At 42.7% G+C, this 20,650-nt stretch overlaps 1 protein-coding gene across 1 annotated transcript in view; it reads right to left on the reverse strand.

The window, feature by feature from the left end:
- Positions 1-20,650, reverse strand: part of wwc1 (WW and C2 domain containing 1) — a 67,774-nt gene that overhangs the window by 9,696 nt on the left and 37,428 nt on the right. The window contains exons 9-21 of the mRNA XM_050039364.1: positions 20,282-20,527; positions 15,609-15,698; positions 12,635-13,323; positions 9,840-9,957; positions 9,311-9,481; positions 7,451-7,643; positions 6,095-6,235; positions 5,496-5,548; positions 4,082-4,265; positions 3,264-3,434; positions 3,018-3,110; positions 1,147-1,377; positions 851-969 (exon numbers count right to left, since the gene is read on the reverse strand). Of these exons, the coding sequence (XP_049895321.1) occupies positions 851-969; positions 1,147-1,377; positions 3,018-3,110; positions 3,264-3,434; positions 4,082-4,265; positions 5,496-5,548; positions 6,095-6,235; positions 7,451-7,643; positions 9,311-9,481; positions 9,840-9,957; positions 12,635-13,323; positions 15,609-15,698; positions 20,282-20,527 (2,499 nt within the window). The remainder of the gene's footprint in view (positions 1-850; positions 970-1,146; positions 1,378-3,017; positions 3,111-3,263; positions 3,435-4,081; positions 4,266-5,495; positions 5,549-6,094; positions 6,236-7,450; positions 7,644-9,310; positions 9,482-9,839; positions 9,958-12,634; positions 13,324-15,608; positions 15,699-20,281; positions 20,528-20,650) is intronic.

A 20,650-nucleotide genomic window follows, 5' to 3' on the forward strand; every position in this document is an offset into this window, starting at 1 on the left:
CCACATACTGAAAGTGGGTCATAAGTGATGATTGAGAGGGGTTACATTGTGTTTTAGGAGAATCCTGCATAATATATATTTAATTAAGGGACTTCAAAAAATATAAATATTAGTACAAAAAGGTCATATTTGCCCTGGTTGTGATTACTGTCAGGACTGTCTCAGGGAGAGCATCATCCAAGCCTGTTAGAGGGGGGTGTAATTGTCAGTTTTGCTTAACAAATGTTATATAAAAACAAATAAGGCATATTTTGCATGAAACCTAAGCTGAAGTAGTTTGCAAAGTAAATATGTGCAGACATCAACATCTGCAATTGGCCAACATGAGCCGGCATGTGGGCAAAAAACCCAAAACAATATCATGCATCCCTGCAATGTACATAATAAATATGTGATATAAAAAGGTGTGGGATCCATTTTTGTACCTCTTGATATACTATCATGATTCTTTGCCCACTATAAAGATCTCTGTGTTATATGTTGTATGTCACAGTACATATGGGGTTAATGAGGACTTAAAACAAGCCTCTAAAATTACAAAGGAATATTTTAACTATCAGGAATAAGGAGACGCCAACAGACGCACAACACCTACACAGTTAATCAATTCCTTCGTCTGCCTCTTTCTGTCTGAAATAGGACCTTTAAAAAGTCATTATTCCTAAAGCAGGCGAGGAAGTCGAGTTTTTGGCTGTGAAATGTTTTTATTTTGCTGTCTATTGTTTATTGAATATTTTTTTAACAAATACTCTGTGCTGAATACAAACATCTAGACACATACAACTGAGTCTGGTATTTCAGAACTCTGTCCAGCTCTGACTGAGACTGACTGGTCGGTTTTTTCACCCACCTGAAGGTCTGGACCTCGGGGACCTCTTTGCGGCTCTGGCCCCTGATCTTGTGGACATCCTTGGCTGCTGCCCTCATCATCTTCTCCACCCGCTTCTCCTGTAGCTGCTCCTCACGAGTCTGAACAGGACCAAGAGCATAGTTCAGGGGAGAATCACAAATACTACACTGCTCTACATTATTTAAACGTAAAAGAAAAGTGCCCCTCTACAGGATTAAAGCTCGTGATAAGAACACTTCAGCACACCTGGTTACATTGGTGAACGGATCTGAACTTATTCTTGGATGGTCACTTACCTGTTTCTCGGCCTGCTTGAGGAGAAGGCGGAAGCGTTCGTCTTCTTGGACCCAGGTCGGCAGCTCTCTCTGGCCCTGCTGCCTCGCCTTCTCCAGCTGCGTCTTCAGCTCCCGTAGCACCCGCAGCTCCTGCGCCAGCCGGGCCTGCCGCGTCCGAGACACCTGCAGGTCCAACTCCAGGTCCAGGGACGTCCGCAGGAGGCCGTCCAGTCCTTTAACCTGCACAGGAGGCTGAGGGGAGGACAGAGAGGGATATGGTTAATCATTGTCATCATCGGTTAATCTGTTAATTGTTTTCTTGGTTCATCATTTGGTCGAAAATGCCCCTACAACTCCAGCATCACTTTGGTCATTAATCAAGGCTGCAACAGCAAAATAACTTTTAAAATCAATCCCTGCTGCAGCCTGTGAGAGATGAGAAAACACTCCTCCTTCCTAATATCATTACTTATAACAGATGCCAAATATTGTGCAAGCAATGCAGCTCCATCCATAACAGTCCTGTATATTTGAACACACTAACTTATAAGAGAGCAATGGCTGGAAGCCCAAATCTGGTACCTGAAGCCAGCAATGTATTTTATGTCTGCAAAAGTCTCAAAAGCCACCTGAGTGTACAGTAATACCTTGCATTATTTGCTAATACCATTACCAACATGTGGTTTGTGTTTGTGGATTTCCCTCTGCTGTGCAGCCTCAGGAGGGACACTGAGATTCTTGCTGCCTGCCTATAAATTAATAGAAACTGGCAAATGTCAGAGCTGCATTAAACATTCAGACGGTTATTAAATATTAAGAGTTACTTCACTGGGAGTAGTCGGGCGGCTTTAAGACACAAAAAATGCAAATGGGCTCTGTGTCTCGGGGGAGGTGGCAGTTAATGTGGTTGGCAAACCTGCAGGTTTGACTTCACTAAAACTGTCGAGAAGTGGAGAGGCAGGAAGATGACAGCAGAGATAGAGCAGATAATAGAAGGAGAAAAGCCAAATCACGGAGACTGTAACACAGTGAAGCCGCTGGAGTGAGGCACGCTGAGATACACTGCTGAGGTCCTGAACTGCAGGGCTTCAACGCTAAGACTCTTTTTCGTCTTTGACTCAAAAAGCCACAAATCTGGTCATTTAAGTTCAAGTTTCAAGTTCCAGTTATGTCTGTAATTCTATCTAAAAAATATACAGCTAAAATGACATATTATTTGTCTCAGGACAAGAGTATAAAATAAAAAAAGCATCAGATAAAACATAACAGCATATAACGTGTACATGTGAATAAAGAAACTGAGTGCGAGAAAAAAATCCCCTTCAAAGACACACATGCAAGTGCTCACACAAAATGATCACAGGCAGCCACGTATTATTTTACTGTCTAATTTTCTCACAGGTTTTTGTTCTGTGTAACTGTATTAAAAGAACTACAACACAAGGTTAACATTGTTCCGCTCTAATGGCTCAATAAGAACCATTTTCTGTTGAAATGAAACTGCAAGCTCATTAAAAACCCTGACTGCAGCTGCTAACATGTTTAAACACTGGATGACTTTATTTCACTTTTTAATGAATATCTCCCAACAGAAAAGAGGGCGTCAGATACAAAGATGAATTTTATGGGGCAACAATTACTGATTTTATGCCATGTGGTTTGTCATAGTGATAAACAAGCAAAGCTGCATCTGGGACGCCTCACGACAACCAGAGAGAAACACTAGCATGTCCCTGGTGGTTAAAGACACTGAGTAAACATGACACTATCATAGCCTAATCTGTCACAATAACCATCTCAAAAGAAAAATATTCTGTCCTGTGATGCATTAACTGCTCTAAATTGTTTTTGCCCCACAGAGAGAGAGACAGAAGCGAGGAAGTTGTTTGTACCTTCTTCATGCGCATGCTGCGTCTCTCCGAGGCGTTCCTAACAAATGGAGACTTCTTGGAGAGGGTGGAGCTGTCGCTGTCACTGCGGTTAATCTAGAAAGACAGAAGCAGGAGAGAGTGAAATATTAATCCATGAACCACCCTCTACATTTGTAAAAATTTTAGGAGGGCAGAGTTAAAAGTTTGTTTATCTCTGTCTGACGTGCTGATATTTGACTGTATTGTGTACTTCTGCTGCTGAGTTACCCTGCAGATGTACTGGCTCTGAGGTCCAGGGGAGAAGGTCTTGGAGCGGATGATGGTGTTCCCCCTCATGAAGGGGTTCTGCTGGTGGACGTCATGGCGGCGTTCCTTGGGTCGAACCACCGAGCAGTGGTGGGATGGCAACAAGTTATCCATGCTCGTCTCTTTGTTCACCTGGACAAAGAACACACAGTGATAACAATTAGAAGACGTAGCTGGATCAGGGGAACAGAGATAAAACATTCTAATAACAGGAGCGTTTTTAATGTCTGACAGGAAGGAAAATTATATTAACTTCACCCCTTTTAGAAATCTGAAAGTGAAAGTTTCTTCAACTTTTCCAAAGACAGAACAAAGCATCAAAAAGCAACAGCAGTTTGAAGATTTCCAAAGCTAAATTTAGCCATAAAATGCTTCCTTTAACTCAGTCAAAGACCATTTCATGTCTAAATTTCAGCGTGGATTGGATTAGCTGAGTTGACAAAAGACAAGAAGAGAGGAGAAGAAGAAGAAAGCACAACATGACTATATTGTAGCTCATTTCCTGGTCCAGTGAGTGTTGAAATTTGCCTCTGTGCCTCTTTAATTTTCCTCTGTACGATTGTTAAACGTTGGTGGAAAATGGCTTTTTGATTCTACAGGACTGACATGAACCTGAAATTCACACATTTTATTTCAGATAAAACATTTCCTTTCCACTGCTGCTGCATTGCTTCACTAGTTATCCAAAGAGAGAGAGGAAATGTCTTCCACAATCCTGCACGACAAGTAACATCCCTGCAGGCATGATCAATCATCAGCGGATAATCACAAAAAGTTACCTTTTCCGTGATGGTTGGTGATGGCGGGGGAGGTTTGGTCACCTTCTCCTCCTCTTCCTCCTCCTCCTCCTCTGCTTCCCATTGGCTGCTGTCAGGATAAAACTCGTCCTCTTCCTCCAGAGGCCCCACCCCCTCCACGCCATTTCCTTCTTCATCATCAAACATGTCCAGAGAGTCGCCATGCCTGACAGTCAACAACATAGATGCAGTTAGAAGACGAAAGAGAGGAGGATACGATAAACTGATATTACCTACGTGCAAACAGAGGCAGAATTACGGTGTCCTTCTGTATCATTTGTGCATGTTTAGTAGCCGCAAAAGCTGCAGAATCCTTTTGTAAATTTTGCCACGAGTCACCGTACAGTCAGCTAACAGGCAAACATTTAAAAGCCAAATGTAAAATAGGTTGTAAAGATTTTTACAATATAAAATGAAAGCTACAAATCTGTCTGTTTTGCCTCTGTCACATGAATAACAACAAAGAGAGATGTTGCAAACGAAAGGGTGATTACAAAGAAATACTGAGTGGTCTAATTCCTTCGTTGCTGTGAAAGACGACAGGTGTTGCATGTGTGTGTTGCGGGCACCATGACCTCAGGACACCTGCTGATTGTCTGATTGTCTGATTGTCGTAGGACCCAGGGAGGTGTCATTGAAAGGACGGGGGGAGGTGTATCCGAAATTCAAGCGGCTTTATTTACAGTCTGAACCTGCCGGGTAACATTCTGTCTGTGTGTGTTTGTCACTCCACAAACACTCATGTGGTAACTGACTACTTTAGTTGTGCTGTGTGAGGGAGAGATCATCTCAGTGTGAAAATATGAGGTGTGCGAACAAAATTATTAACATCCTGTCACTAAAATAAATAAAGCTTACAAGAATGTGCAGAAAGTAGTCTGATCCTTTAATTAAGTGTCTGATAAAACAATGTTAAACCCCTCCATACTCCACTTGAAGTATTAAATATGTCATAGATTGTTAATACTGATGTGTGAATGTGTTAGCACCACTTTACAAGAAGTATTAAGCAGCATAAAAAGTAAATACTGAAGTGCAAGTACCTTAAAATTGTATTAGGCACAGTACTTGAGTACTTTCCACTTTCCACCGCTAAGAATGTGCTGTATTTTATGTTATTTGCCCCAAAACAAAGTCCCTCACAGAGGAATACAGTGTCTGAACCAATAGCGCTCAGTCAGAGCTGCAGTGAGGCTTCTAAATAAGGGAGGTTGTGGCTTGTTTTATAAAGCAGTTAGACTGTTCACTAAAACGATGATTAACATGCCGTGTGATGGCACCATAAGAGGCACTGATGTATGATGAAGAAAAAGGAGAAACAGTGGATGGTCGAAACATGAGTGAAGAAGGGTATAAATTTAAAAATATTAGATGATGAAAAAGGAGAAACACTCACCACTCATCGTCCTCAGGAGCTCCAACTCTGCTGTCACTGCTGGAAACACGAGTCTGAAACACAGAACACACACACACATCAGGACCAAACATCTGTAAGTTTACCATGTAGTTTAAAAGTGTTGTTATGTAACAGTACTTTAAACTGTTTTACTACCAGTCTAACAAGTAAACATATGTTTTAGTGTCACTTTGGTTGCTTTTGTCTGCTGTTTTCTGCATTTTATTAATAAGTACTCTGTTGATTTTCTCAGTCTCACACTGAAAGGCTATCTTCTGCAGCCAACTCACTTTCTTCGCCCTAAAAATGTGCTCGTTCCTGACACATGACAGTATTTTTCGGGGGCAGTAACATTTTTACACATTTCCTGTTTAATTCAAACCTCTTTCCAACCACTCATTTTAGCACAGAGGCAAAATTTAAATGTATCTCTGGATGAATAAAGAGGGAAACTGGCCTCACTAATAAGCAGCAGCAGGCTTTCTGTGTGATCTAACTATATTCAATAATATTTATGGATGTCAGTCTGAAAGTCACAGTATCAGCTCGTGTGTGAAGCGACAGTCCACTGGGTGACAGTGTGTCCCCCTTTTCTGTACCCTGTCAGAGCCGCCGGCTGCTCTGCTCTCTTTGTCCTTGTTGTTGATCTCGGGCATGTAGGCGCGACTCAGCAGGTTGTACCACTTGGTGCATCTCTCCTCCGAACAGCTGACATCAGCCAGGCTGATTTGGGCTCCCGCCTAGAAGTGAGGAGGAGGGGAGAGGTAAGATGGAGGGATGTAACGGCACCAGAAGACAGAAACATCTGGAACACCGCAGCTCATCGTACATCTGTTTGGAAATTTCCGCCCTTAACATTTTGGTTTTCTTACAGTGTTTGAAATAAACCCATCCAATGAGTCAGCACTGCCATGATAGTGTTTAAAGGTATACTATGCAGGATTTGGGAACAAGCTCGCCAGCAAAAGTGTAAGTAAAAGCCAACCCCAGATTGACTCTCGTTTGGCATTTCACCTCGCTATATTTGCATTTTTATTTGGCACTGTGTCTCTTGGATGCCTGCTGCTTTCAGTCTGGCACCTGGCCACCACCTTTTTATAAAGCCCCGAAATCACCTGAATGCTGTGGGGATACATGCCCAGAAATATCCCGAACACAGAGAATAAAAAGAAAATAAGAAAATCCTGCATAGCATATCTTTAATTCACCTATAAGTACTGTCATCATTACATTATCATACAACGCAACAAACACATCGCAGACTTGATATATATTTGAACACAGCACATGTGTTTTGTCACAAGTCAAAGCACAATGTGTTACAAACATCACAGATATGTCTTTAATTATTAATTTCATGTGAAGCACTTTGAAAGTGTCTCTATTTTATGTAAATTTCTCTTTGATACTTTTGTTCCTCTTAAACTTTAAAAATTTAACTGCATTTCAAACACCCTGAAACTGCCTTTGTGCATGAATTGTGCTACTTTCCTTGTCTTTTCTGTTTTTTTTCTCTGTTTAAATCAGTGTGATTTTAAATTTTGAATGAGATGCCATCTTAAGATACTTTTTTTTTCCAGTAATCCATCTTCTAAATTGTTTTCCTGACTGCTTACAAGGTACTATAGCTATAATATATATGAGATAAAACAGAACTGGTGCAAAACATCTGCTTTTATTGTTTGGGATTAATGTTGTTTTTGAGCTAATAAATTCTACTAAACATAAATACATTAACAATCTACTCTACAACAAAACATTTCTGTTCTGTCTTTGCTTCTAGAATAGTTTTCATATTTTACTGTTTGGTGTGATATTACCTTCAAACTTTTAAACACAATTAAATTTTAGGTGCAACACAATGAACATCAGAGGAAAAAAAACATTAAATGAAATAATCACCACATGTTCCCTGCACCCCCAAATGTAAAACCAGGAAGGACAGTTCTACTAACCAGACACTCTTCATGGCCCGACTTGCTGGTGTTGCAGACGTCGACCCTCAAAGTCTTCTGCCGCAGTGCACTGTGGGATATCTGCATGCTGAACACCTCGTTGACCTCCACAACGTCCTGAGGCAGATGGCCGCGGGTTCGGAAGAGGCAGCGGGTGGCCTCCAAGCAGGGCAGCACCGCCGAGCGCACATATCTGCAGGAGAAACAAGCGCGTGAGTTGCCATGACGCTGTGTGGTCACACTGATGCTTTTACATGTTTCAACATGTCTGCTGATTTACTGTTGGTTTAAATATGTCTTTGCTGTTACTTTCTGAATGGATGTTGATGCTGTGGATCTTGGCAGAACATGTCGACCCTACGGGTGAAGGTGCAGTCACACTAATTATAATCTTTATTTATTCAATCATTGAGATCAAGATCTCTTTTACATGAGGGCCTGAGCAGCAGCCACCGACAATCACACACATTCCTAGAGTATCAGGTTAGTCATCCTGGGATCTCCTCTGATGAAATGTAGTTTTAAATTTGAGAAAATTTAGGAAGGCAGCTTTAGAAGCAGACATGATGGTCGCACAATGTTTTTTTTCTGTCTTACAGAGAAAAACATGCTGTATTCACATATTTTTTAGAAACTGTCGGAACCCGATTAGGCCCGACCCACCAGGTATGGGCTAGACCGTAATTTTCCAACATTCTCCCAGGCGTGAATTGGGTCGGCTTCTCGCCTATTTCCCAGTGTTAGAGCACTGTGTTTCCACATGAATTAACAAGCACTTAAGTTTCACTATCACTGTGCTTGGCACCCTGCTGCTCCATCTCCAGAGTACGCTCTGCTGCCCCAAGTGTGTTGTGCTCTAAACTGAACGATATACCCCAACAGCGCTTCCTCCTGTTTGTGCCAGAGTGACTATTTGCCAGTGCACACCATGTCAAAAATGTCTATTAACCCAAATGAAAAAAATAAGTTTACTTTAGCTTGAAAAATAATGTTTAAATTGTATTTAGTCCTAAACTGCAGCCATATGTAGGGCTCTGATTGGGCTTGGACAGAAACTTTGCAGGTTCATGTGGGGTCGGCCTGATTTTATCAGCCCAATCAACACTCTAGAGCAAATTTCCCAATATTTATAAGAGTCAACAACTTTTATATCTGTACAAATATGTTTAGGGATGTCAGGAAGATGTAAGATAGTAGTTTGAGGTTTTATAGAGAACAACATGACAGGGAGACTGTGATCTAGAGAAGAGCCATATTCATACAGAAGTGTATCATCTGCGCGGAAACTGATCCTGTGCTGTGTTTGGAAATGGAGGAGTCATCACTTTAGCATGTGCCATCATTCCTGTTTTTACAATAACATATTTACACTATGAGTGTGTGTCAGTTTGTTAGACTGTAGGCTAATGTGAACGCATCTTACAGGCTGATATAGTTTGTCAAAACTCTTAGTATTCAGATAAATAATATGTATGTAGTAGCGTTATTAGCTTGCCCAAACACCACTTCTTCTAATGTACACATTTGGAGAACCCCCTCAGACATGCATCTGTCTACAGACGCATTACACATGCCAGGCTGCACGCAACAAACAGGACACGCCTGAGGAAAAAGTAAACAGAGTAAACTATTTACTCTACCTGTCTCTGTCTCACCCACACATGCATTATTTGTTGTAACTGTGCTTTGTCTTGTGTTTGATCTGAATATATAAACAGCTTATTGATATAAGCTTTCAGTGTCTCCTTCTAAACCAGGAGTCTCTGTTCTTTTACTCTTGTTTTTGTACAAGTGAAATACATTTACACCTGAATTACTCACTAAGCAAGCGTCATCTAATAAACAGAAGTAAGGACGTACATTTTCTGGTCAGCCGGCAGACACAGGGTGCTGCAGTTGGACAGCTGCATGACGTAGATAGTGAAGCGTTGGTCTCTGGACTCGTAGCGGAAGCCAAGCTGCACTTGAGAGCAGCCCAGTGCCAGCCTTTCCTCATAGGAGCTCAGGAGGAGGTCTGCAGGGAGGCCCGGCCTGGAGGAAACACAACCACAAGGACATTCATACTTCTGAGTAAAATATCATGTAATCTCAGACTTCAAATTGTAATGTTCAAACGCTGCGTAATAGCGATGTAATGACCACATTAAGGTATGGTGACAGTGTGAAGACATGACACGTCTAATGTTTTCTCTGAGCAACTACAACTTTATAGAAAGTGTAGGATCAAAGATTCAAAAGTTCTTTAGGTAACATCTGTAGTGAAAAGCTTTGTGGTAAGACTTATAAAATATGGATAAGGAGAAAGCGATGTAATGTACAGGGCAAATCAAAGGACACCATCCTGGACGTTCATCGTACAAACTGTACAGTAGATAAAAGGTTTTTGTACCTGCGCTCTGAAGGCTCATACACGCCGCTATCACCAGCCACCGACTCGTCAGACACAGCTGAGGTCACACCTATCTTCTTTGGCCCCGCCCCTGTTCCTCGTAGCTGGGGAGCCGAGTCTGAAAACAACAGGAGGAGGAAAACAAGATGAAGATATCACTAAATCTACAAAAGATTTTCTTGGAGCTTGCATGTCTTTGAGACCAGTGCAAAGCAAAATAACACAAATACTCATATACTCACACAAAAACTGAACAAAACAAATAACTTGTAACTGTAAATACAATCAATCACATGAGACAATGACAAGACCGAGCAAAAAAGAGACAGAGAAATAGAAATCTGATGATATAAACCAAATGAAATAACCTTGATGAGTGTGTAAGGTGAAGCAGAATCCAAACACTGTGTGTGTGTGTGCTGCTTAAAGTCCATGTGTGTGAAAAGCAAAAGCAAAAGAGGAGAAAAACATCTCACTTGTAATAAGTTCAGGAGACCATGAGGTGCTCTTGAAGATGAAAAAACTCGTGACAGAAAACAAAACGCTCTTCAGGCACTCTCAGGCAGAGCAGGAAGAGAGGTGAGGCTGATCCGATAAAACACAGACCTCGACCTAACACAGCCTTCATTAAGGTGGAAATAATAATGCGCTTAACTATAATGAACGACTCTGAGCTTGAAAAACTCCCACAAATTATATCGCTGATCTTAAAACAAGGAGCACACGTGTAATCTGACTACAGAGGCAGGTCAATAGACAGCAGAGGACAGTAGAGTAGGTCAACCTCAGCGCTTCGGCGGAGTATTTGTTGAATCACTGATACCGATTAAAACCCTCTGTCAACACCACACACTTATAATGTGCTTGTTTTGTGCTATGACATGCAATTAGGTTATTGTGGCTTTGTTAACGTCTACAGTGTAAACAAGACAACACAGTCTGCCTTTGCAGAGGTGGCACACCGTAGCAGAGGATGTCCCATTAAAAACCTGTCTTCAAATACACCCAGCAGCATTCTGTGTTCCTACAGGTACTGGTGATGAGAGGAAATACAACCAGTTTGAAGGCTGATTCTAAGAGACTGAACAACAATTAATACTCTTTTGTTCCCACTGTGGGAAGTCATCACAGCAGTCAGTCTTGTAGAATTGGAACAATGCTAAGTGGTACGCTAGAAAGCAATCTACCTGGAATGTGCACATACTTCACTGGGCATAGCAGTGCAATGCTGGATGACATCACAATAGCTGCCAACACACTGGTTTGAATAATATAAAAGGTCTGCTTTTTTTATAACACAATGCTACTGTTGATGCGATCACAGCCTCACTGGGCTGTAGTGCCAGCCTGTGTGGAGTTAAGAGCCCGGTAACATGTTCAGCCCTGGCAGCAGCGATGGAGAGTGAAAAGGAAACCAGACACCATGTCCACCTTTCACCTGAAGCTGCAACGAGAACCTGAGTCACGGCTGCAGCGGGCTCAAGGCCCAGTTCAAACTTCAGACTGACCCTGAATACATTCATTCACTCGTTCATTTTCCAGCTTATCCTGTTAGGGGTCGTGGGGAGGGGGCTGGAGCCTATTCCAGCTGACACTGGGCAAGAGGTGGGGTCCACCTTGGGCAGGCTGCCAGACTTTTACATGGCTGACCCCTTCATACAATTCAGCTTTACTTCAGCTCAGGGACAACTTAAATTTCCTAGATATATCATTTCAGGTGTCCAACACGACGTATAAGCATCTATAAATCTAATTAGAAATCACAGAAAAAAGACGCTACCTATAACTGCAGAACCTGCCTGAAAATCATCATGTTTTCAGGATCCTTCAGTATCAAAGAACTTCACCGCTATTAGCTAATTCAGCATACTTTTAATATGTTGCTTTGTCCAACCAAAAGGCAAAAATCTCGAGTTTACCATGATATAAAACAGACAGTGTTCACGCTTTTTTGCTTAATATAAAATGGTTGTTTTTAAAAACTGATGTCTATTAATTTTCTGTCGATCTACTTATTTAATTCATTTTAATTTCACACCAAATTCAGTTCCATTACTCTATTTTTTACTCTGTTTACCTCACTATATATTAACAGGTATTATAAATGTTAAAACCACCTGAAATGCATTTCAAACATGAGTTCAAACAGCACACACACAATGGTGACCGGGCAGCTGTAATCCAACACCCTCCCAACCTTCACCTCCTCTCTCTTCATTCGTCCCACCAGCAATCAGGTTTCACACACAGTATTACATTTCTCATCACACACACAGCGAAGAGGAGGAAGATTCCTGGTATCCTGCTTTCCAATAAAGCTGGAGTGTCTTCTATGACGTCTAGTGTAACAGAGATAAAGGTGTTACATCACCAGGATCTCTGCCATCTCCTCTCTCTCTCCCTCTTATTGCTGCTCATCTAATTGCAGATAATTCATCACGACAATCGTTCTCGTGTTATTAACTGGGATTAACATTTGGGTTGTTTCCCTGCAGCCCTGCTGAGTGATTATTGCCAGCATGGTTTTATTGCTGTCAATATGTGACGTTATTGCTTTGAAGACTCTGAGTCACTCACAAGTTAAATGACAAATCACACAACATGACAATGTGTCTGCACAAGATCAGCTCCTTATAGAGATGGTTTTTCCCAGTTTGGTGTGAAAGAATCGAACTGGTCTGCACAGAGCTCTAACCTCAACATCATCCAACACCTCTGGGATGAACTGAAACTTGGAGTGTGAGAACATTTTGGATGAAGAACACAGAATAAAGGAGCAGAAGCTTCCTGTTTACCTTTGACCTCCTCTCCCAGCGTGGTGTTGTGGTTCTGCTTCTCCTCCAGCCCCCCGGGACCCCCGAGCTCCTCCTGCCTCTGCTCCTGAGAGTCCAGGCTGAGCTCCAGTTCTGCTAGCCTGCTGTGGAGCTCCAGATCCAGGCTCAACCCACCAGGCCCTGTTTGGCCTGTGAATGTCTCTCCAGACAGGAAACTAGTGTCTGTGACCATCGGCGAGCACGGCGGAGACAGCGAGGAAAGAGACGACCGCGGGGATAAAGAGCTCATGGAGCGAGGGGTTTCTGACAGTCTGAGCGCCTGTATCCTGGATGACCCTGATTCCACTCCGACACCACTGCCTCCTCCTGCGCCTCCTCCAGCAGAACACCCCACATCTCCTCCCACCCCGACTGCTTTGCTCCCAGGCCTCTCAGCGTCCCTTCCTCCGGAGCCTGTCACCACTTCATGTTCGTGGATGGTGGTGATGGAGCTGGAGGGGCGGTAGCCTCCCTGGCCGCCCTCCTGCAGGAGGCTGTCCAGCTTGTTCTGAAAGTCCGGGTCGGCCAGTTCGGGCTGCTCTAGGTAAATGTCAGTGAAGCTGAGGGAGGAGGTGGAGCCCATGCTGGAGGTGGTGGCCAGTGAGCCGCGGCTGGACGTTAGAGAGCCCCGACTGCTGCCGGACGAACAGGACAGCGTGCTCGCCGACAGGCTGGAAGAGAGAGAGACAGTTATGATCTGAGATGAAACAACTGCAATTTAATAGAAGATTTCTCCTGTTCCTTAACTGTTGTACTGTTAATCATAACAGTCAGTAATGTTCCCTTTTAGTTTATAGGCATATAATGTCTCCTGACAGCCAACAACCAGATACAAAAACATTTAAAAACTAACATTACAACCCACAGCAGGCAGGAGAAATTATTACTACTTGTGGAAATTAATTTCAATGCTTTTCAAGACTCTTTAAGCCCTGCAGATACACCGACACAGCCGAAATTCTGTTTAAAAACAAACCCTAAGGTACTGTAACTACTTCCTTAATGTCTCTGAAGAATCCCTGATGATCTGAGGGGTTTTCAGACGTAATTTGTAACTGGTTTATTTCTGCTGTTGTACTTGTAAGTTGCTTTGGACGAGAGCTAATGATCTTAACTTAAAATTAAAAAAAAAAAATCATTTCATAGTTTGAAAAAACAACTGTAAATTTCAATAATTCACAAAATGACACAAAGAAGAGAGGGCTCGGAGGGAGTTTGGGGGATGACAGCTGAGGCAGAGAGGGAACAGTGACACTGAGTCTTCGGGCAAGAGGAGGGAAGAAAATTTCAGATGAAAAAGAAAAGAAGCTGCATGGTGTGTAGAGCTGGAAGCAACACTGCAGGCAGACTTCTGTCATTCACACAGACTCTGTTTGCCACTTTCCTCTCGTCTCATATTCCTTTCCCTTTCTGGTCTCGTCCATCCTTCCCTGCCTGCACACTCTTCTCTATTGTCCCTAAATATGTTTGAGAATACGTGACTGAAGATGTCTTGCCTCCTGTCTCTACGTGTATGTCATTATCCATCAGCTAGAGAGCATAACTGTACACATAAGAAGCATTAAAGTGCTGCGTGCCCCGCTGTCAGTCACCAAAAAGCAAGATTTTGCAGGTCCTGATGATGCAAGATGACAAATGTGTCATTGTGAGCATCTTAGCATGCTAACATCAGCAGTACAGCCTCACAGGGCCACTAGCATGGCTGCGGAGTCTTGTTCCACATGACGCATACGGTTGTCAAAATTTAACAGTGCAAAGCTTTTACTAGGTCTCAGAGTGCAGCTGAAAATCAACGTATGAACCTTGTTATAAACAAATTCCAACAATTTTCTAATTCACTATGTTTTACGTCTTTAATAAAGCACATTATATAACTTTTATGAAAGTGTTATATAAATGAACTTATCTTGCCACAAGTTGTTTTTTGTTTCATTTCATATCACTGAGCCCAGCAGGCAAATGTTCAGCACCACTTAAAAGCTTCAAACCAAATTGAGGACCTAAAATACACCTTCAGTATTGGTCTTAAGGGACTACTTTCAGGAGGAAAGTGGAGTCATTTTCTTCCTCCCCTCTGTCTGTCCTCTACTCTCATCTCATTTCCTTTGACTCCCCACTCCTCATCACCTCAGCCCTCCTGTAGCTCTGTAAGAACAGCTCTCTAATTAAAGCAGGGAGGCTCGTTAGATAGCAGACAGAGAAAAGTTCCCAACCCAACCCGGGGAGACTTTTGATGTCCATCAGACCAGCAAGACAGACGGGATGAGCGAGCCGTGAGATGAGAACAGAAACAGAGAGAGGGCGAGCAACTAGCCCGAGGAGGACACAGAGACGACCGACAACCTCTCAGATTATCAATGTTTGACTCAAAATGCGAGACTGTTAAATATTAAACGATTCCGAAACAAGCGCGGCTCTTACAGCTGCCTTGCGTCATCTCATAAAAATGTAATTCCTGGGGATGTTTCTGGGTTGGGCTGGAAAATTTGATTTGTGGCGAGATCATGACTGAAATCAAAAAGACGAGGAGAACAAAATGGCTTTCATCTTCGGCTAATGTTTGGTCATTAAATGTTAAATACTTCCATCACGCCACATTTCTCAACTTCCCCTTCACTTCAAAGCGCTGCTCTCTTTGACTGCCTGCTTTGAATCTGATAACTAAATAATCCCTCTTCAGTGAATCATCTGATGGCCGACAACCTTGTATGAAATATGTTGAACTAAAGATGCCTGATGGAAATGTGTTGAATCTGGAGCATCCCTGAGCTTTTAGTCTGCGCCTTTAATCCCACATTTTCCTTCGTAAACTGTCTCTACTTTACTGAAGATGAAAGTTCAGCCTGGGCTTCTAAAACTACCTGAACTTTAATCTTATTCTACTCTTAATTTTTTACGAGGATGGTTCAAGGTCAGAGAAATAACTTGGTGAGTACAATGGTATTATTACTGATACCTTTTGAGCTGAGTATGTAGTGATGAGGCCAGTCGAACCATCTCCTCCAGCTCTCTGACCAGCTTGTTCCTCTTACAGTGAAGTCGCAACCTGAAATGACAAAAAAAATGACAAACAAACAAAAATAAGTGGTATGGTTGTTTTTCAGGCAGCTACAGGCCTGCGGGTGGAAAGTCACATCGTAATCTAATCAATTAAATCTTCTTAAAAGAGGCTGAACATGAGTCATCTTCACATTTTAGGGAAATAAAAAAAATAACTGAACTCTCTTGCAGCGCTGGAGCTGTGAGCACTTGAAAAAAGCGAACAAATATGACACGACGGCAGCGATGCGTTCGGGTATTGTGAGCAGCTGCTTTGTGCTCAGGTGACAGCGGTGTCAATTGTGTGAATGAGCTTTGTTTGGAGAAAACCAGTCCATTAACAGCTGTTACGATGATTCATGCTTTGAGTGGAAACAGGCCAAAGACAGGAGAAGCCTTTGATCGGGTTACAGATTGCTGCTGGTGTTGGTGTGTGTGTGTGTGTGTGTGTGTGTGTGTGTGTGTTCAAGTTAAATTATCTTTGTGGGCGTGTTTCCTGTCTAGTTCTTCTATACTGTTCATCCAGTATGTCTTTGCTTTTCTAAAGCTGGTGAGATGTGTGCAGTGAACTATGGCTGTTTATCAAACCTTAAAGGGATAGTGCACCCAAAAATGAAAATTCTCACCCAATGAGGCTAAAAACAGAGTTCCAATAACGTTTTTCCAAACAACTTTTTATGTCGGGGCTTCAGGACACTTGGATCACTACGGACGAGCAGTATGGAGATATTTTGTGGTTTCAATTATGTGTTTTTGGACGTTTGAATCTGGGGCACCGTCAGCCTCCATTAGGTGGAGTTGTGTTGCTACCCCCTCTCCCCTTGGATCTCCGCAAGTGATGTGAGGACTCTAAAACTTCACCTGAGCCTCCCTCGGCATATGGGTGAGTAGATAAGGGCTGAATTTTCATTTTTGGGTGCACTATCCCTTTAAGCGATCAAAATGTGTCTGTAGCACAAAGAATCTAAAAATGTCAAGTACTAAAAGCTGGCGTCAGATGTCTTGTCAGATTCAGGATTTTGTTTACTCATGCTCTGATCTGATACTTCCTCTTTTAAATGAATATTTCATTAGTGCTAGGCTGTGTTCTCATTAGGCATTGAAGCATTTACTTTTGAGAACTTTGGCTTCCTTTGTTAAATGAAAGAAAATAACAAACAAAAATTTCAATTAATAACCAGGTCCACTGTGTCCATAGTAACTGAGAACTGACCTGGGGTGCAATCTAAGCCAGGCCCCAAATTATATTCAGTCTAACTGGGTTGGGTCCCACTGTCACAGGTTTCAGCTGTGTGTGTGAATTGGGCCGCATGTTTCTGTCCGAACAGAATATGAACCTGAATCCGAGAGAGTAGTAACAGAATCCGACCTGAACCCAGCATGCATTCTGTTTTTTATGTCCAAACCCGACCTGAGCCTGGAGCCGTTAATACAAGGAAAACACTCTGCTTCTCTGTTGCTTGCTGAAACATGCAGGTGACCCTCTTCACACTGCCTTCTATTTGCTTGAGTCACTTTGACGGGGAAATGGAAAGACAATATAGCAAGGAAGCGGATATTAACTGGGAAGAAAGCATGAAGCAGTGAGAGCCATGTCATGTAGGACAAACCTGACCCTAACCATAACCTCATTTGTAAATATTAACCTAAACCCGACCTGGCCTGTCAGTTTGGTCAGGAGAGGGTTAGATATCCACTCTAGTGTAAATACAGGGTATCTGCAGGTTTCAGTAAGTTAAATTTAAGACTTTTTAAGACCTTTTTAATGCCACCTTGAATGGAATTTAAGACCGAAAAAACTATAAATATAAGCGAAGGTTGGGGGATCCCGCTGTACTATAACCAGTGCTTAATTTGTAAAATTAGAAGTGGGGGAACACTTTTTTAAGCGGCACCCGAGCCGCTTCACTGCGCAACTCCAAATGGAATGGTTGTGACATCTCGTGTTGTCACGGTACCAAAATTGGGACCCATGGTACGATATACCAGTGAAAGTATCACGGTTGTGAGTAGTATCAGGATACCACAGCAAAAATGAGGCAGATGTGCCTTTTGTCATTTATAAAAAGATAAATCACTTTTCTATAATACATCAATGATATTTCAATGGAATAAATTATTTATTGACTTATTCATACTTCAAAAACAGCATCAATAAGTGATTAACATAGGGGGGGTCAAAATAAAATAAATAAATAAAATAAAAATCAACCAGCCACCCTCCTCCCCTGACAAGTAAAGAACAGTCCCTTCATAAGTAAAGAACAGTCCCTAAAGTGCGGTGAGGTTTGTGGGCCGTTACCTGCCACAGAGAGGTGGCAGGTAACGGCGTAGGCTATTTGACCACCGTATTCCTGTCTGTGACCCCCGTTCAACCCCCAACCAGCAGGATTCGGCTTTCGTTTCTGCTGCTGGTTGAAATCTGTACTTGCACAGCGTGCTGAATGATTTATTTTGCTGGCACAAAACTATTTTTAGTCGCAAATGCTCGCACCTAGAGCTCTGTGGAAAACAAATCACTGCCGACAAGTAAAAAGTCATAAATAATAACTTTCACCGCTCAAAGATACACACATGTCTGGAAAACAAACCACTACAGCAGCATATTGAGTGCCAGGTGGCCAGCGCGCGCCGTTAAGCCCTTTTCACACAGAGCGCGCAAAGCGCAGACCTCTGCCGACGAACCCATTCATTGTGTATGTGCTACCGCCAGCGCGCGCCGTTATTGGATGGCGCATGGATACTCACAGAAAAGTGCAGCGAGAATAAAAAAAAGAAAAGAAAGAAAGTCAGATTAAATATTCCTTCCGCAACAATTTTAAGACCTTTGAGTAATGAATTTAAGACCAACTTAAGACATTTCGAATGAATTTAAGACATTTTCAGGCCTTACTTTTAGATACATGAATTTAAGACTTTTTAAGACTTTTCAAGGATCCGCGGGTACCCTGAAATATATCAGATTAACAAGTGACTCCAAGCAGACTGTGTATCTGCATTGAACCTGTGGAGCATCATTATCATCACAACATAAAAATAAGTTGAGGCAGAAGGACATTTATCGCCCCACCACAGTTCAGATCAGGTCTAGTTATCCTCTCATCTATTCAGACCAGAATCTGACCCTCTCAGGTCTCTTTCTGATTATGTCTCAAATTTTCATCAACCAGTGACACTTGTGGGTTGTGTCACAAAATGTTTATGGCAATGTGTCAGGACGTTTCACACTGCATTTAAAACTTTTTCAATCACACTAAAAGCAACTTTTCTGTGAAAGTTTGGGGTTTGATTTTACAAAAACATATACACATAGAGTGTGTGGGTGTTTTCAGACTGACATCTGCATCCCTCTTCGGCTAGCATTGAAACATATTTTTAGAGAAGGGCAACATTTGACATTCTCATTATGACCTACCACACAATGCTTTAGCAGAGCTATGCCAAACTTCAAGCTGAGTGGAGGTCTAATTGGCCAGAATACCTGATAATACCTGCGCGGCAGTGTGAAGTCTCCAAAAACCTCCAAAACAAATTAAAGACTCAAAGAACCTGATTCAGTGAATTTGACATCTTCACAACCTGCAGACATTTAATACGTGAGTGTGCATATTTCTTGTGTCAGTGTCAGTGTGTGTGTGTGTGTGTGTGTGTGTGTGTGTGTGTGTGTGTGATGCGTAGGTGGACTACAAGAGGTTTCTTTTGTGGCCAGGCTCTGCAGCCTCTCGGGTTACAGGAACAGGAGACGAGACACAAAGAGAGACTGAGCTCAGGTAGAGTCTGACCCGAACACCGAACAACAAGAGTCCTGTTAGAGCAGGAGAGAGGAAGGGAGAGGAAGGGAGAGGAGGGGAGAGGAGGAGGCGTGCAGGATCTTGGTGGTTCTGGTTTGCTGCCTGCTGCCATTTAAGAAAAGAGAAAGTGGTACACAAGGAGGAGAGCAGGAACAGAAAGGATGTGGAGGTATAGAAGATTTTTTAAACTAATAGTGAAGGGGGTGAATAAGAGGAGAGGAGAGGAGAGGAGAGAAGAGGAGAGGAGAGGAGAGGAGAGGAGAGGAGAGGAGAGGAGAGGAGAGGAGAGGAGAGGAGAGGACCAAATAATCCAAAATATAATCGACACATTAATCGACAATGAAAACAATCTTCAGGTGTAGCCCTACAGGACAGGAGAGGCGAGGGGAGGAGACAAGAAGAGGAGAGAAGAAGACTGCCAGGTTCATCTCTAACTCTTAATAATCATCAGGGAGGTTTGACATCTCCAAAGGCCAAAGGAGTCAAACAGAAATAGAAGGTCAGTGGTTTCATCGGGAGACGAGACATTAATGGCCACAGTTACAGACATCACACTGCTGTCATCACCTGCTCTAACCTTCACCATGACACTGTTCTCACCAGCTTTACACATGCAGTAAAAAGCAGACGGACTGGTCCAGCTGTTCTTCACTTTCAGTGTCAGCTAATGTCAGACAGAAACCTTTTTCCTGTCCTCCCCTTTTGGTGGGTTATTATTATTTGTATGTTTACATTTATGTGCAGATTTTGATTAATAAACTTAATCAATATTCTCCAGAGACCCCGCACACACACACACCTCTCAGTCAAAGCCTTGCTCTGGTTGTCTCTGGCGGCCTGCAGGTCTCTCTCCAGCCGTTTCTTCTCAGACTCCAGCTTCTCTGCGTCGTTGGGCTGCAGGCGTTGGCGGGGGCTGACGTACTGCAGCTCCTTCAGCAGCTCCTCCTTCTCGTTAATGAGGATGAGGCGATCTCGTTCTGGGTCCAGCAGCCCCGGCCAGGCCTCGCTGTCCAGTTTGGCAATCTGGACCTCGATGGTGGCGATCCTGAGAGAGGGAGAGGTAGAGAATGAGGGTCAGCTTAATTAACAGCTGACTTGTACTACACAGATCAACCTGATAAACTTCTGATATTCAAGCCATTAATTCAATCTCTGGCAAAGAAAAGTA

This window comes from Epinephelus moara, chromosome 3 (genome assembly GCF_006386435.1).
Source record: "Epinephelus moara isolate mb chromosome 3, YSFRI_EMoa_1.0, whole genome shotgun sequence".
NCBI classification, from domain to species: domain Eukaryota; kingdom Metazoa; phylum Chordata; class Actinopteri; order Perciformes; family Serranidae; genus Epinephelus; species Epinephelus moara.